Source organism: Ochlerotatus camptorhynchus, unplaced genomic scaffold (assembly GCF_037179485.1).
Source record: "Ochlerotatus camptorhynchus isolate MF236.1 unplaced genomic scaffold, CSIRO-AGI_Acam_v1.1 ptg000435l, whole genome shotgun sequence".
Classification (NCBI taxonomy): domain Eukaryota; kingdom Metazoa; phylum Arthropoda; class Insecta; order Diptera; family Culicidae; genus Ochlerotatus; species Ochlerotatus camptorhynchus.
In genome coordinates this window covers 474,802-492,741 of record NW_027040921.1, presented here as the reverse complement: position 1 = coordinate 492,741, position 17,940 = coordinate 474,802, and the positions used below count along the sequence as shown (strand labels likewise).

At 44.1% G+C, this 17,940-nt stretch overlaps 2 protein-coding genes across 3 annotated transcripts in view; one reads left to right on the top strand and one right to left on the bottom strand.

Moving 5' to 3' along the window:
* kek5 (kekkon 5) overlaps nt 1-17,940 on the bottom strand; it is a 482,945-nt gene that overhangs the window by 28,425 nt on the left and 436,580 nt on the right. The window lies entirely within an intron of this gene.
* On the top strand, nt 1,865-6,197 carry LOC135711748 (uncharacterized). The gene is made up of 3 exons (XM_065234708.1): nt 1,865-5,335; nt 5,411-5,999; nt 6,067-6,197. The coding sequence occupies exons 1-3, from the start codon at nt 1,865-1,867 to the stop codon at nt 6,195-6,197; spliced, it is 4,191 nt and encodes a 1,396-aa protein (XP_065090780.1).

Genomic DNA, 17,940 nt, shown 5'->3' with positions numbered 1-17,940 from the left:
ATCACTTTCCCTTTCGATGGCACTTACATTGACGTCATCGATGCAACCGATGGATCGGTAGCCGATAGCTGGTGAGCGCGAGAGAATTTCGGTGAAGATGTATTTTGTATATGTGTAAATTCACCACAGATTGTTTGGTTCAGGTTTTGTTTTAGGAGTAGTGGCAGGTCAAAATTAGTGTTAAGTAATACAAGGTCGAAGACGGTCCTGCGTGACCAATTTAGTGTTAAATGTTAAATGTTAAATGTAATAAATGTAAATTGGTAAAGTCCTGTTAGTAAAGAGTTGTGTTAAATAAAAAGGTAGTTTTCTGTGCTGTGACCATTACGGAAGAATAACCATCACCTCATCGAACATCCCAACCCATCCACCGAGCTATCAACCGGTCCAGGTATCCTACATAATTGGTCCTTCGAACCGGATGCCTAAGGACCGTGCCAGACAAGGACTCAAAGCTCGATCGGCGCCACAGGACTTTGGAAACAGCCGCATACCATCCAACAATCGTTTCATTGTGTTCCGCGGAAGAAAAGAGTGTCGCCATCATTTCGCGGAGTAATTAGCGAGGTATAATTGGATCATCGCCATCGCTAGTGGTGTCAAAGGGCATCAAGGGATCCATTGTCAACGAGTTTGCGCGTCGCTTGGGTAAGCGCCATAGAACTCTGGACACTGACTGTGGACTTTGGATTTCCGCTGGACATGTTGGAACGGCTTTCGGTGTGGACTGGACACTAACCGGAATTGGATTTCTGTTTCTCCAGGTAATTATAAAATTAGTGTATGTCCTACCGAAGTTTAGTTAGTCGTGATTCTAACACCTCTTTTCGAACCCTCTCTGGACTAAACACTCTTCGACCGTTAATATTTGGACCGACGATAATCAACCGGTATCGGTGAGGACAATCCTATTCTTCGAGGATTCCGTACTACTGTGCTGCATCTTTATTGGTTACTGGCAACTGTCGTTATTTCTGGCTAGCACTTCAGTCGCAACCATTCAGCTGAAACAACCTTTGGCCCTGGTTGTGGCCGTCATCAATATAAAATACCATCGGCCCTGGTTGTGGCCATTTTGAGCATCCGAGTCAACGTAGACCACGAGGAAATTCACAAGAAGAGGAAGCGCCATCGTATTTCGTCCAGGTTAGTGAAATAGAAATAGGTATATGTCTGCCTAAGCTTGGGCAGCAGAAATACACGTTTTAATTGAATTTACATCCTCTTCAATTATTGTGGACGTATCCCTGATTTGGCTACCGAGATTTCGATCATTTTGCACACCTTTATCGATTTGATTACGTCGCTGGATTCGTTGCTGGGTTTTTACCGCCGCTGGTTTCTCTGGGTGAGTTAGCCGCAGTATATGCCCGGCCGAAGCCGAATACTTTTGATGCTACATTTGGATTTCCTCCTCTTCTCCTAAATCATCATTAATAATCGTTTGGAGTTTCGAAGACTGGTGACGTCACAACTTGATTTGCTGATTTTGCCTACCATTGATAATTAATCGATTTGGGCACCCATTCAACCGATTGGACAATAGCGAAGCTGTTTGGTTTCTCCAGGTGAGCTGCCACTGTATATGTCCAGTCGAGGCTGGATTTTTTTTGCTTACTACATGCTGGTTTCCTCTCCTCTCCGTTCGACCCACGAGTTAACAAGAATCAACTATCGTCAATATTGCGTGGTGTATCTCTGAAGCTGACTGATTGGTATTGCTGAACATTCTTTGGCGAAGTCTTCTGTTGCTAAGGTCAGTTAAGTCAGAATAGTGTGTGTCTGCCGAAGTAAAGGGACTCCGCGGAATACTACATCACTTCTTTATTTCATCCCACATCCGCTACCACCGTGTTGAGGAACAATGGCGCCTTCCAAGAAGTCGTCGTCTACTAAGAAGACATCGGGTTTGAAGCTGCTGATGACCAAATTGAAGCAGATTGACTCCGCTTTCAACGATATCCGTCGGTTCGCCGAGAAAATCCAGGAATCTACTTCCTCCACCCAAATCCTGCTTCGGCTGGAGAAAATCGATGACCTGTGGGAGAGGTATGGTGTAACTCTAGTGGAAATCCAATCTCACGACGATTTCGAAGAGCAAGATGAAGAGGGTGATGATCCACTCGAAAGCGGTAGTACACTTGATAAGCAGAGACAAGAGTTTAGTGACCGTTACTATGAGGTTAAGTCAATTTTAACAGATCAGGTTAAGGAAAGGCAGGAACCAGCTAGTTTGAATCAATCCATCCGCGGTGATCTTCCAACGTCAGCCACGCTTGATCGTGTCAGACTACCGCAGATTAAGCTGCAAACCTTCAACGGAGAGATAGAAGACTGGTTAAGTTTTCGGGATCTGTTCACTTCCTTGATCCATTGGAAGACATATCTGCCCGACGTGGAAAAGTTTCATTACTTAAGGGGTTGTCTACAAGGGGAACCGAAAACTTTGATCGATTCGCTCCAGATCACAGCTGGAAACTACCAGGTCGCATGGGGAATGTTGATCAAGCGGTACAACAACAGCAAGCTATTGAAAAAGCGGCAAATTCAATCTCTCCTCAAGTTACCCGGCCTCACCAAGGAATCCGCCTTTGAACTGCACGCTTTAGTCGAAGGTTTCGAGAAGGTCGTGCAAACTTTGGACCAGATCGTACAACCGGTCGACTACAAGGACCTCCTACTAGTGAATCTGTTGACGTCTCGCTTAGATCCATCCACTCGTCGCAGCTGGGAAGAGTTCTCTTCGACTAAAGATCAGGATACACTGAAGGAACTCACAGAATTTCTCCAACGACGAGTTCGTATTCTGGAATCCTTACCTTCCAAGGTGGCAGATGCTACCAAATCATCCCATCTACCTCCATCTAGGCATAAGGGCTCTGCAGTGAAGTCTAGTTTCAATTCCGTCCAAGCTTCCGGAGTGCGATGCCTAGCCTGTACTGGGAACCATCCTCTGTTCCAGTGTGGCACTTTTCAACGAATGTCAGTGACGGATAGAGATTCGTTGCTACGGTCGAATTCGTTGTGCAGGAATTGCTTCAGACAGGGCCACCAAGCCAAGGAATGTCAGTCGAAGTATTCCTGCAGGAATTGTAAGGGACGACATCACACGTTGGTCTGCTTTAAACCTGAAAGGGACTCCAACCCAAGGGCACCAACCAAAGGCAGCAACGTGGCCAAGGAAACTCTAGAAGCTATGTCTACTTCCACTCAATCGGTATCCAATATCGCTCCTCCCCAAGTAGCTAACCTGGCAGCTACTGACAGCTTGGTAGCCGGCACAGTGCACCAATGCTCGTCGAAGGTTTTATTGGCGACAGCAGTTGTCGTTGTTCAGGATAACGACGGCAATAGGATGCTAGCTCGCGCTCTTCTCGATTCAGGATCGGAGAGTAACTTTATCACCGAACATCTCAGCCAGCGTTTAAGGGTTTCTCGTAGCAAGGTGGATATTTCGGTTCTTGGCATTGGTCAGGCAGCATCCAAGGTCAAACAAAGGATTGTGGTAACGATTCGTTCCCGGCTGTCGGAATTCTCGCGCCAGATGGCCTTCCTGGTACTTCCGAAGGTAACAGCCAACCTACCAACCGCTAGCATCAACATCACCGGCTGGGCGATACCGGAAGGAATCGAGCTCGCTGACCCATCATTTTGTATCTCGTCGGGAGTGGATCTCGTTCTGGGAATTGAAGCATTTTTCGACTTCTTCGACTCTGGCAGGAAGATCTCATTTGGAGAGCGACTTCCGACCTTACAGGACTCCGTTTTCGGTTGGATTGTCAGCGGAGGATTCGCAGAAGGAAATCAGGGTTTGCATATCAACTGCAACACTGCAAGTACGGGTCGCTTGGAGGAACTACTTACTCGTTTCTGGTCCATGGAGGAGGTAGACTCCAAGAACAATTATTCCCCGGAAGAGACTCGCTGTGAAGCTATTTTTTCGAGTACAGTACAGCGAGGAGCGGATGGCAGGTACTCTGTATCGCTTCCCAAAGATGAAAACGTCATTTCTCGGTTGGGCGAGTCTAAGGAGATCGCATTCCGACGTTTTCTAGGCACCGAGCGAAGGCTTTCTAAGGACGTAAACCTCCGGAATCAGTACGTCGCCTTCATGGAGGAGTACGTACAATTGGGGCACATGCGGAAGGTCGTAGATGACCAAGGATCGATCAAACGCTGTTTTCTTCCGCATCATCCGGTAGTAAAAGAGGCCAGCACCACCACCAAGGTCCGTGTGGTGTTCGACGCTTCATGCAAAACGTCTACGGGACTGTCGTTGAATGACGCATTACTGGTAGGGCCTGTAATACAGCAGGACCTTCGATCCATCATCCTGCGCTGCTGTACGAAGCAGATAATGCTGGTTGCTGACGTGGAAAAAATGTTCCGTCAGATATTTGTTCTTTCTGTTGATCGACCACTCCAGTCCATCTTCTGGCGTCGTTCACCATCAGAGGAAGTTGAAATTTACGAGCTAAACACCGTCACTTATGGAACAAAACCGGCTCCGTTCCTTGCAACTCGCTCACTCAACCAATTAGCGATGGATGAAGGAAGGCGATATCCGTTAGCAGTCAAGGCAATCACAGAGGATACATATATGGACGATGTCATCACCGGTTGCGACAACCTAGAAGAGGCCAAGAAGTTGCAGAACCAACTGGATAAGATGACGAGTAGCGGTGGTTTTCGGCTCAGGAAATGGGCATCCAACTGTGCAGAGGTCCTGCACGATATCTCCGACGACAATCTAGCGATTCGTCCGGCGGACGGCATCAATCTCGATCCAGATCCGTCAGTAAAGGCTTTAGGTTTAACTTGGCTGCCCGGAAAAGATGTCTTCCGCTTCCAGTTTGATGTTCCCGCGGTCGATTCCGATGAAATTCTCTCCAAACGCAAGGTTTTGTCGATCATCGCTACGTTGTTTGATCCGCTAGGATTTATCGGTGCTACAACGACAGCTGCAAAGGTGTTCATGCAGCTTTTATGGACGTTGGAAGATGAAAATGGCAAGAAGTTAGATTGGGACCAGCCGTTACCTTCGACGGTGGGTGAGTCCTGGAGAAAACTTCATATTCAGCTACCCATCCTTAACGAAATTCGGATAGATCGTTGCGTGATCATTCCCAACGCAGTGAAGGTAGAGGTCCATTGTTCTTCGGATGCGTCGAAGAAGGCATATGGTGCATGCCTCTACGTGCGAAGTCAAGATCAGGACGGGAATATCAAGGTTAGACTCCTATCGTCGAAATCCAAGGTCGCTCCTCTTAAAACTCAATCCATACCGAGGTTGGAGCTTAGCGGTGCATTGCTTGCTGCTCAACTTTTCGAAAAGGTACGTGAAGCTACAAATCTTCAAGGCGACACAACATTTTGGGTGGATTCTACGTGTGCTTTGCGATGGATCCAGGCTCCTCCGTCTACGTGGTCAGTATTTGTCGCAAATAGGGTTGCTAAAATCCAGGCGATCACAGAAGGTTGTGACTGGAGACATGTAGCAGGTGCTGACAATCCGGCAGACTTGATTTCGAGGGGAATAGGACCGAAGGATATCATCAACAATGACTTCTGGTGGCATGGACCGAGCTGGTTAACTAAAGAGCGGAACAACTGGCCAATTTCGGATCCTGCTCCGGCAGAAGAAGGAGAGGAAGAAAGAAGGCGTACTACAATTGTCGTTACAGCGTCAGCAGTTGCTGATTTCAACGAAGGGTTCATCTCCACATCGAACTCCTACACGACGTTGATTCGTCGCGTTTCTATTTGGCTGCGGTTGATACGATCGCTTCAGACACCGGAAAATCGTCCAACTGGGTTTCTAAGAGCGGAAGAGCTACGGCAAGCAGAATATACGTTGATACGAAAGGTACAGGAAGAGGTATTTCCGGCTGAGCTACGAGCCGTTCGGAAGAAGGAACCTGTCAATAGAACGTCTCCACTTCGCTGGTATCATCCTTATGTTTGCGAGAATGGCATTCTAAGAGTCGGTGGACGTTTGCGTAATTCGAACGAGCCTGACGACGCCAAACACCCCATGATTCTTCCAGCAAGACACCGCTTAACCAGGATGGTCTTTGAACATTACCATCTTCGTTTGCTCCACGCCGGTCCGCAACTTCTGCTTGGAACGGTTCGGCAACGCTACTGGCCTCTCGGAGGAAGAAACGTTGCAAGGCAGGTTGTCCACCAATGTGTAACGTGCTTCAGGTCGAAGCCAAAACAAATACAGCAGTTCATGGGAGAACTACCTACATCGAGGGTCACGGTTTCTCGTCCGTTCTCCAAAACCGGAGTGGACTACTTTGGTCCGGTCTATTTACGGCCAGCCCCACGTAAAGCTGCTGTGAAGGCCTACGTAGCCATTTTTGTGTGTATGTGCACGAAGGCCGTGCACATGGAATTGGTGTCCGATTTGTCCACAGAAAGGTTCCTGCAAGCACTCCGACGATTTATCGCACGCAGAGGAAGGTGTACCGATTTGTATTCGGACAATGGTACGAATTTCGTTGGAGCTCGAAACCAGCTGGAGGAATTCTTTCGTCTATGGAAGGATACTGATCATCGACAAGACGTATTCAGGTTCTGTGCCAACGAAGGGATTACTTGGCATTTTAATCCTCCCGGTTCCCCACATTTTGGAGGATTGTGGGAAGCCGCGGTACGATCAGCTAAACATCACATGTTACGGGTCATCGGTTCCAATCCTGTTTCACACGAAGACATGTTCACGTTTCTAGTTCAAGTAGAGGGCTGCTTGAATTCCAGGCCGCTGATTCCGATGTCAGATGATCCTAATGATCTTGAGCCTCTTACCCCGGCACATTTCCTGGTTGGCAGTTCATTACAATCACTTCCCGAACCGGACGTACGGTTGGTACCCACGAACCGCTTAAGACACTATCAATTGGTTCAGCAGCATCTACAGCATTTTTGGGACAGATGGAAGAGAGAGTACCTCTGTCAATTACAAGGTAGGTCCAAGAGTTGGACTAGGCCTGTCTTGTTTGAAGTTGGAAGACTGGTTGTTATTCAGGACAAAAATCAACCACCGACTCGATGGCGCATGGGCCGCATCGTGGATGCACACCCGGGTGCTGATGGTGTCGTGAGAGTCGTAACTCTGAAGACATCATCTGGAGAGTTGAAACGAGCAGTCGAGAATATTTGTCTGTTTCCAGTTCCTGAAATGGCTACCGGCGAGAATTGAAGTGCGCACCTTACCCTTTCCCGTCCCAATCGAAGAGGATTTTGTTTTCTTTCAGGTTCAGAAATTAACATTTCAGGGTGGGTGAGAATGTCTGCGAGGACCACCCTAAAACACACCATCTCAACCGACCAGCAGTACGGCAGACTGTTGTTTTGGATGTCCTTTGTTTCGCCAATCGGTCGACGGTCAGCCAGATGAACAAGGGAGATCACTTTCCCTTTCGATGGCACTTACATTGACGTCATCGATGCAACCGATGGATCGGTAGCCGATAGCTGGTGAGCGCGAGAGAATTTCGGTGAAGATGTATTTTGTATATGTGTAAATTCACCACAGATTGTTTGGTTCAGGTTTTGTTTTAGGAGTAGTGGCAGGTCAAAATTAGTGTTAAGTAATACAAGGTCGAAGACGGTCCTGCGTGACCAATTTAGTGTTAAATGTTAAATGTTAAATGTAATAAATGTAAATTGGTAAAGTCCTGTTAGTAAAGAGTTGTGTTAAATAAAAAGGTAGTTTTCTGTGCTGTGACCATTACGGAAGAATAACCATCACCTCATCGAACATCCCAACCCATCCACCGAGCTATCAACCGGTCCAGGTATGTGTATTTCCGGAATCAGAGTGACGTCTTGAGATCGGAAATCAATGTCTGACGCCATCTTGAAACCCAAGATGGCGGCTTCCGGTTGTAGGAAAACTGGGGAATACAAGCAAATACCCTTCAATATGGGTATTTTTGGAATCAGGATGACGGATATCTACCGGAAATCAATGCTTGATGCAATTTTGAAATCCAAGATGGCGGCTTCCGGTTATAGAAAAAACTGGGAAATACTGTCAAATACCCTTCAATATGGGTAGTTCCGGAATCGGGGTGATGTCTAGAAACCGAAAATTGATACCTGTCGCCATGTTGAAATCCAAGATGGTGGCTTCCAGTTTCATAAAAATGGCAAATACTGTCAAATACCCATGACTTTGGGTATTTTTGGAATCAGGTTGATGTCTAGAGGCCGGAAGTTTATATCGGACACCATTTTGAAATCCAAGATGGCAACTTGCAATTTACCAGAAATTGGGAAATGTTGTCGATTACCCATCAATATGGGTATTTTTGGAATCGGTGGCTTCCCTATTCTTAAAAAGTTCTACAATATGGGTATTTTCAGAACGGGGATGACCGGTAGATGCCGAAAATCGATATCCGACACTTTTTCAGAATCCAAAATGGCCGCCATTGCCATAGTGGCAAATACCCTACAATATGGGTATTTTCAGAACGGGGATGTCGTGTAGAAGCCGAAAATTTTTGTCCGACGCCATTTTGGAACCCAAGTTGGAAGCCATTGGTTTCAAAATGAGTCAATATAGGTATTTTCGGATAAGCGCTTAGATTTTTTACCGAGATTGCCACCACCGACCAGCTTGGGATGTATGTCTACTGAGATCTCGGTAAAATTTCTGTTTATTAGCTGAGACCTCAGCAAAATTCCCGTTTGTTAGCTCAATCTCGGCAAGTTTTCACTGAGATACAGCAAAATAAAATGCCGAACAAAAAATCTAAGTGTGTAGGAGACGACGTATAGAGGCTGAAAATCGATGTCCAACGTCTTATTGGATTCCAAGATGGCAGCCATTGGCTTGTAAAAACCTGTGAAATACCTTACAATATGGGTATTTTCAGCACGGGAATGACGCGTGTAGGCCGAATATCGATGTACGACACAATTTTTGAATGCAAGATGCGGGATTCCATAATGGCTTCGGACATCAATTTTCGGCATCTGCACGTCGTCCCCTTTTCAAAAATACCCATATATTCTCCACTAGTAAAGCAAGTTCCTCATCATCCTCCTTTGGCTCCTACTGTCCAAGATAGTCACGTTCGGGATTTTGAAGACATTTCCACAAACGTGTCATACGATTTTCGGAAAGCTGATCATAGTAGTATCATCGACGTGCTGTCTAGCATAGACTGGGAAAGCGTCCCGGACCCTGATAACGTTGAAACCGCTGCGCAAACTTTGTCACCTGTCTTGGCGTATGTCATTGACAGACACGTTCCAACGAGAGTTCACCGAAAAGGATCACACCTTCCTTGGCAGACGAGCCAATTGCGAAAGTTGAAATCGACCAAGCGAGCGGCACTAAGGAAATTCACCAAGTATCGTACGCTGTCGCTGAAACATCATTACGTTAGGCTCAATCATGAGTTCAAGCGAGTTAGCCATCGATGCTATTCGCGTTATCAACGTGGGGTTCAGAGTAAACTCAAGTCACACCCGAAGTCCTTCTGGAATTACGTTAACGAGCAGCGCAAAGAGTCTGGTGTTGATGTTCAACGGAGAAGTTGCTTCCACCTCTCAGGAGATCTGTCGCTTGTTTTCAGACAAGTTTGCCAGCGTATTCTCTGATGAGATATTAACCGACGACCACGTTACCCTAGCAGCTAGTAATGTACCACTCTCCGGTCAAGCGTTGGGTGCAATTGACATCGACGTCGAGATGATTTCCACTGCCGCACAACAACTTAAGTCATCCTTCAACCCAGGACCCGATGGTGTCCCATCAGTATTTCTGAAGAAGCATATCGCCAGCTTGCTGACACCGTTGCAGCATCTATTCCGCATGTCCATCTCGAGTGGTGTGTTTCCATCTTGTTGGAAATTTGCACATATGTTTCCTGTTCACAAAAAGGGAAACAAACGGGACGTGGATAATTACCGTGGAATCACATCGTTGAGCTCAGTTTCGAAGTTATTCGAGTTAGTCATCATGGAGCCCCTGCTCTCTCATTGTAAGCAGTATCTAAGAAGTGATCAACACGGCTTCGTTTCCGGTCGTTCTATTACGCATGACAGAACGGGCTCAAACAGACGTAATTTACACCGACTTGTCGGCTGCATTCGATAAACTGAACCATGCAATTGCTATTGCTAAGTTAGATAGACTCGGGGTAAATGGCAACCTCCTGCGATGGTTTCACTCTTATCTCAGTGATCGCCAGCTGATGGTAACCGTTGGTGAATGTCAGTCTGCTACTTACCCAACCACGTCAGAGATACCTCAAGGAAGTCACCTAGGCCCGTTGATTTTCCTGTTGTACTTTAACGACGTGAATCTGGACCTCGAAGGCCCTCGTCTATCGTATGCAGATGATCTTAAAATCTATATCCGGATCCGTTCTATCGATGACTGTCACTTCCTCCAATGTCAGCTCGAAGCGTTTGCTAACTGGTGCAACTTAAACCGAATGGAGGTCAACCCCGCGAAGTTGACGTTGTCACTTTTCGAGTTGTAGGCTTTTAACACAGGACATTATCATCTGCACCGTACCAGAGTGTGAGCCAACAGCAGAGCCATGCTGCGTTCATCAGAACTCATCTGACAAATCAAACGGCCCTTTTCATGGTCACAAAAATTTTCTGGTTTATTTGAATTTTTATCTTCTCAATATAATTCTTCAATGCATTACGTGTAAATAGTTACATCATTGACAAATCTCAGGTATTCATGACTTTTAGATCTTTGAAAACAACGTGAATGAAGAAAAGAGACCTACTGTGTCAGAATCTGTCATGATTACATGTCAAAAAAAAAAACGTAAATATTTATGCTGTTTGCAGCAAAGAATAGGCAGTCCTGCAGTTTTGTGTGAATCATATGATATGATCACCATAAATCTTTTTACGGCTACTGCTGGACACGGGTTGACCCGGTGGTTGGAAAGGCAGCGAGCTTCGCTACGAGAAATGGGCACTCAGATAGTCGGCCCAGTTGCTTCAGGATTAGCCATTTTGCTGGTTCCAGGAATTTCATTCATGCCAAGTTTAGTAGAACTCCTAAACCATCTCTTTTGAAATTAGTTATTGGTTAGTAGATAGAGAAAATGAACGAAGCTTAACCTCCGAAACCATAAAGGTAAAGGAGCGTATGCTTGGCGTCTTCAGAGTAGGTAACAGCGTCACGAATGACGTTTTCCAGCAACACCTTCAGCACACCTCGGGTTTCCTCGTAGATCAGACCGGAGATTCGCATTATCACGACGAGTCTGACGACAGTCTTGGAAATACCCTGTAAGTTATCATGCAACACCTTACGATGACGCTTGGCTCCTCCTTCACCTCCATTGACACTTCCAGGCAATGTTTATGCTGTTTAAGCTGCCTTCGGGTACGGTTGACAAGAAATGGATGCGAAAAACTTTCCATTTAACTCTAGAGAGCGAGCTCAATACATACTGACCGGCTTGACGCTCTAACAAAGAATGATACTTATTTTGACCATGAATACCTCTTTTATACCTACTCGAAGGCTGAACTCTTCTTGAAAGTTGTTGGACTTTTGTTCTTTCATCGTTTATGATTGGTTGAACATAACAAAAGTATGTTATTAAATAGAGGAGAAATTTTTATTCAACGTGTTCGATTCATCGTAGCTGCACCGTAACTAAGCACAATGGCTCGAACCAAACAGATCGCTCGTAAGTCCACCGGAGGAAAGGCTCCTCCTGAAATCGCCCAGGACTTTCAAGACCGATCTGCGCTTCCAGAGCTCGACCGTTGCAGGAATCCAGCAAGGCCATCTAGTCGGTCTGTTCGAAGATACCAACCTGTGTACCATCCACGTCAAGCGTGTCACAATTATGCCAAAAGACATTCAGCGGGCTCGTCGTATTCGTGGTGAACGCTCTTAATTTCTCCGTCGAAATCTAACAAGATTCTACAAGAGAGTTGGGAAGGAAATTTCTGCTGCTTTCACTGATCGCATCACAGTGAATCCTGTTCAAATCCAAAAGCGGTGCGATGCTAGTTTTCATTGCTGTGACGACGGCTGTAAGGGACTTAGGAACAGAAGGGTGAAAGCCAATTCTCTATCGATTTCCTCTTTTGTTTACCTATTTCGCACTATTTCTGCTATTCTCTTCTATCATCCACAACAACAATGATATCAATGAATGTTGGCCGTCGAGTTAACGTTATCCGACCTTCTTAGTTGCTCCTCCGTGAATGATCAGAACTAATCAACTTGCACAGTACGGTTGTTACTAGAGATCGAGGATTCCTCAACATCTCCACGGCTGTCTCGGGAAGGATAGTTGTGTTAGTAAGGTATGTTATTTTTAGATCAGGATTCATGTGGTAAGTGATGTAATCGGTTAAAGTAGAATTTGTTTTTATTTAAATCTAGTGGGGATAAGATAAGGCAAAGTGAAAAATTGCAAGGACGGGGACGGGCCTGGGATTGAATCCCGACCTTCTGCTCAGTAAGCAGAAACGGTAACCACTGAGCTACCGAGCCTCGTCGTTAAGCTACATCGACATTTTTCGCCTAGGAATGATTCTCTGATGACTGTGTTGGGAAAGCAGCATAAGCATGTACGTTATTGGTCGATTTATTAGTTAATTCGACGCTTTTGGACAATGCTGGACATTTACCAATTTTTCAATAGTTTCTTGTTGAAAATCAACAGTCAGAAGCATTGCTATGGATGCGTGGAAAAACTGCTGATCGACTGGTGATAATTTTTTTGAAATTGGACCAGGGGCAGCTGAGTTATTAACGTTCAAAATCTTTCACAATTTTGTTTCATGTTGCATTTTCGGTTTTCACAAAGTGTACACCCATATAGAAATCACAGACGTAGTCCTACGTCAAAAGCGCAATCTTTGATTTGTTATTCCTTATTAGCACACTTGTCACAAACTGGGTAAGGTAAATGCTATAGGACTCATTTTAGTAACAATCAAGTTGCTGCAACTTTGTGTGACAGATGTGTGATATTTGGGTTGAGCTGCCCATGTGAAGTATTCTAGGATAGCTCAAATGGCAAGTTAAGCAGCTGGTGATCGGAAGGTAGATGGTTACTCTTTCGACAGAAATAATGAAAACAATCAGTAACGAGAAGCAACCCTGCTCTCCCGTTCTTATTTTCGGGTTAATTATCTCGTAGTTGAATAATCGTTTAGTAAATATGTATAATAGTGTCCAATTAAACGTTACTTCAAATGAGAATCAAGCGTATTCCATCGCTACTCATGTAAGCCGAATAAAAGCTTCTTGAGATACCTTATACAACACCAAGTAGTAAGTTCAATGTTAATGTTGTGGGTCATCTTCCTTTTTTAGGACTCTTTTTGACCAATTGTACGATCATGTTGCTGGAAGGAGATTCATTACTGTCCCGTAGATGCGTATAGGCGACTTTGCCTATCGATCCACCCAATTCATTGTTGGCCCTTCATACAGCGACACGTTCAGGACAATCAGACGTTATTAAGCTTGATCAAGACAAACGGCGAAGAGAGACAATTATCATTCATGCATAATCTACACTTTACCTTAGGGAACCACAAGAAAGTCAAGCATGGTTAAATTAGTTTGAAAACCAGAACTTTACGTTTGTTGCACAGGGTAACAATCTTGGTCGAATAATGTCTCCAGTGCCTGTTCTAATCTTCATGTGACTCGCGCAACTGTGCGATTTCAAACTACCATCGCACGTATCCAGTCTTCAGTCCAGTCACACCAGCACCTGACACCAAACCCGCAGACATATTCGAATCACCGAATCACGTAATTTGTCACGTTCAATTCCGCAGGCACTCGCTTGGTAAATTGATTTTAGTGACACTTTGTTAAAATTTGAACAAAGCGAGCGTTCTGTTCTGATGTGGCATGTGCTGTGTCGTTCGTGGCGGTTGAAAGAAATTTCAATCTCTTCTCTCGCAACAACTGTGACCAAATAGACTCACATGTGTGCATGAACGGTTAAATCTAATTAAATTATGTTTATTTTTCATTCGCCGTCGAGTCAGGCTCCCGGGTCTTATTGTGTGTTGATGAATCAAGATTTAGGTTGATGATGATGATGATGATGGCAACTGAAATTTACCCAAACGTTAAGATCATAAGGATTTCAATTCAGACAGTAAGTCGCCCAATCAACTGCGAGAAATCAAAAATTTAAAACATTTTCGAAAAGGTACAAAATGTCAAGCAGGGAGCCTTTTTCGTTTCTAGATAAAAGAAAATGATAAAGAAAGATATTCATACCGAAAAGAGTTATCCGCTGTCACACAAAAGAAAAACGCTCAACAGGAAGCCTCCACTCCGTCCCGAAGCATCCTCCCCCCCCCCCACACGAAAAAGGGCGACTAAATTCCGGTGTCATTAGCGTAGCTTTCAAGCGTCATTTAGCAGCGACGTACAGCCGAGGCCTATAGGCTAACGCAATATTAACCGCATCAAACTGGTCCACCGGCACAGGATTAGGATCCAACAAAGAAGCTTCGCTACTGGCTTCTATCTTCTGACTTTCTTCACCGCCATGCCACAGAGGGATTATGAAATCAGCTTGGGACGGAAAGGATGCCCACCAACCGCTGCTGCTATGCGCAACAACCATCTGCCGGTCGTCCGGTGTTTTGACACGTGTTTCTGGTCCGATGATCCCCTTCGGTGGGATCATTATGCGGATGTTGTTAAGTCGACAACATTATGATATGGATATGGCCTGCCACCGTTTTCTTTTGCCAAGCAAGCCAGTATTGCAGATGAGGGATTTGCAGGAATCTGAGCTGACATTTTGCAGTAAAGTGGAACGATATTTCCAATCATCCAATTCTGATGCGGCAATCGTAAAGCTAGTGAATCAAGTGGATGCACGAGTAAACGAAGGAATTTTTCAATTTCCTACAGGTGTACACACACACACACACGAGCCGAACAAGCGCGTATTAAAAAGCAAACACCCTTGGATCCAGCACAGGATGGAGACTTCGTGCCGCTCGAAATAACCTCCGGAAATTTTGCATGGATCATAAAGCATCGCATACAGCTCCATCATACGTATTAGCTACGCTCGCTTTCGTCTGTTATTCAACTTATGCAAAGCCGATGTTTCCTCTCTGTACTTGGATTTATCATTCCCTATCGTAAGGCTTCCGAAAAAAAAGGCAAACCATTCTCAGCTGATGTGCTTAGCGTACATTCGTATCCAAATATGTTGGAGAACAGAACGCCAGAATCGACAGGATCCTTGTAGATTATTTTTTTCAGTGCATACAGGATACATCCATCTCCATGGCAACAACCCATGTGTGTAGTCCCTGCGTGCCATGTCGACAAGAAAACCGTCCGTTTTTCGTTGTAAACTGGACTGAAGCTGACAAATCTTCGGATATGTCACTCGCCTCGCAGGCATATCTGAACGTTTTTTTTTCATCCTATCGTATGATGCATAAAGCACCGTTTGAATGGAATGTGCTCGATTCCGTACGAGCTGTTGCCAATCGATGAAAAATTCACGCTTCCGTATTCACTACCCTAGTACCAATCAGCGATGGATTTATTATCCTTCTCGTCCACAACCACTCGATATGCCAAAAACGCCATCCCAGTTAAGGAGAACAATCATTCTAACCCTATGAATGCTATTGAACGTCAATAAAATACTATGCACAACAATCTACTTTTGACGTAGGATTACGTCTTTCGGCAACATATTGAGGGTGCAATTTCAAAAAAACCAAAATCGACCGCGTTACGAAAAGTCTTATAACTCTGTCACTAGCGGATGGATTTTAACTCTAAACAAGCAAATCGATTGGAAATTTTTCTAAAAATCTAAACTGAACACTTTATCAATTTTCAATAGGTCACTATTGAAAATAACACAAATGTCCAACTGTTGCAATGGTGATCAAAATTATCACCGATTGCCTGCAAAAAGCGCTTTCCCTAACAGAGCTTTCAAAATCGAATTTCATCCGATTTCGCCGAACGGTGCTTATTCAATCACCGTGTGTGGTAGTGACCGGTTGGTCGGCATCAGCAGCAGCAGCAGCAGTGCTTTCGGCGCGTGGCGTAACATTGTGCTACAGTACACAAAGAAAAACTGCGCGCATGAGCGTCATTCATCGAAGAAGGACAGCTACTGATCGGATTCAGTAGCTCTTCGTGAGTCGCTGTGGGCCATCTATGCAAAAAAAAACATACAGCTCGCCAGCCTCCTCCGTGTTGAACACCCTAATAGCTCAGCATTACTCAACCATCACGACAAAACGGTTCTTTTCAGCCACGCCATGCTGCCAGCCACATCACCCCCAAAGCTCTTTGATAATGTACCCAGCCACCAAACGGTTGTGGTCAAATGCGTAACAGTATTGAAGTGGTACATGCATATTCTCGCTACCAGAAACACTTCGAATTAAGCTCAGGTTTTCTCCAGGACACTAGAAAAAAGCAAAAAAACCTCGAATTTATATGATTGATCGCGAATATCTCGAGATTAGAAAATTTTATCAAGCAATTCCCACAATCGATATTTGCTTTTTTTATTATCTATTGAATAAACCAAAATTTCCATGCGTTTGTGCTCGAAAATGCGTAATTTTGTCATCAGAAAGCGAGGCGTTTCCGTGATTGGTAAAAGTGGTTTCCCTAACACAGTCACCGAATCTTGATACTTTTTTCTAAAGTCATGGAGGAACAATAGACAATAGAAAGGACCTATCAACATTTGTTAATAACCGGAGGAAAGTTTAGCAAGATTTTAGAACTTCAAGAAAATTCTTCAAATTTCAGAAAAAATCTAGGAATTTCAAAGACGTCTGTGAGCTTCAAGGAAGTCTGCAAACTTTAGGGAAGCCTATGAACTGTTGAAAGTTCTACTGATTTGAAGGAAGTCTGTCAATTTCCGTGAAGTTTGCGTACTTCAGGAAAAATATTGGTTCCTTCAGTAAATTCTGCTGATTCCAGAAAAAATATATGAACCTCACAGGGAAGTCTGTTAACCTAAACAAAACTGTATATTTCATAGACAGCTGTGAACTTCCGGAACGTTCTTCAAACATGTGAACAATTTACCTTTAGGGAAGTCTATGAACTTCAGAAAAATTCTACAAGATTCACAAAAAGTCTGCAGATTTCTGACAAATTCTTCAAAAATCAAAGAAGATTGCTAATTCCACCATTATTCTGCCAACAATTCCGTTAAACAATCTGTGAGTTTCCTACAATACAGTGCACAACTACAAGAATGTTCTAAAAGCTATAATAAAATATTGAAACCTTCAGGAATATCCTGCAAACTTCAAAAAAATGTCAGCTCACTTTTGGAAAAAAATCTGCAAACTCCAAGGATATTCTAAGCCTTCAGGAAAATCTTGCGAAATTAAGAAAAATCCAGAGATCTACATGAAAGCATGCTTGGCATGCACTGTTGTACACACGAACTGCTCATTTGTTAATAACTTTTCACTCAATTGTTGAAATTTGTTTTTCTTTAAAGTAAATGATAGATTAGGATCATAGTTTACTATAAATATGCAAAGAGAAGGTAAATCTTAACATTTGAATCAACACCAATGAATTTTCTACACATAAAGTCTGAGATGTGCATGCGAGCTTTTCTCACTTCATTTTTACAACGCAAAAACAAATACAGTTTCCTACTAGAATTAAAATCTCCTTTTTTTACGTATCTATAACAAGCTTAAACTCTATTCTATCGACTGCTTCAAAAAGAACAATATTTCGTCAACTGTATGCAAAGTTATTAGCAAATGAGCAGTTCGTGGCCAAAACTGTATATGCCAAGCATGCATGAAAGTTCACTGAAAATTCACAAGAAAATTCTGGTTACTTCAGGCAAGTTTAGCGAACTTCAGGCTTCAGGAATATTCCGAAAACTTCTGAAAATTTTAATAAACTACTGGAAAGTTTAGAAA

Coding starts and splice junctions, on each gene's coding strand:
- LOC135711748 (XM_065234708.1), top strand. CDS start 1,865: ATGGCGCCTTCCAAGAAGTCGTCGTCTACTAAGAAGACATCGGGTTTG. Junction 5,336..5,410: donor CTGCTCAACTTTTCGAAAAG/GTACGTGAAGCT, acceptor CGATGGATCCAG/GCTCCTCCGTCTACGTGGTC. Junction 6,000..6,066: donor AAGAGTCGGTGGACGTTTGC/GTAATTCGAACG, acceptor CCGCTTAACCAG/GATGGTCTTTGAACATTACC.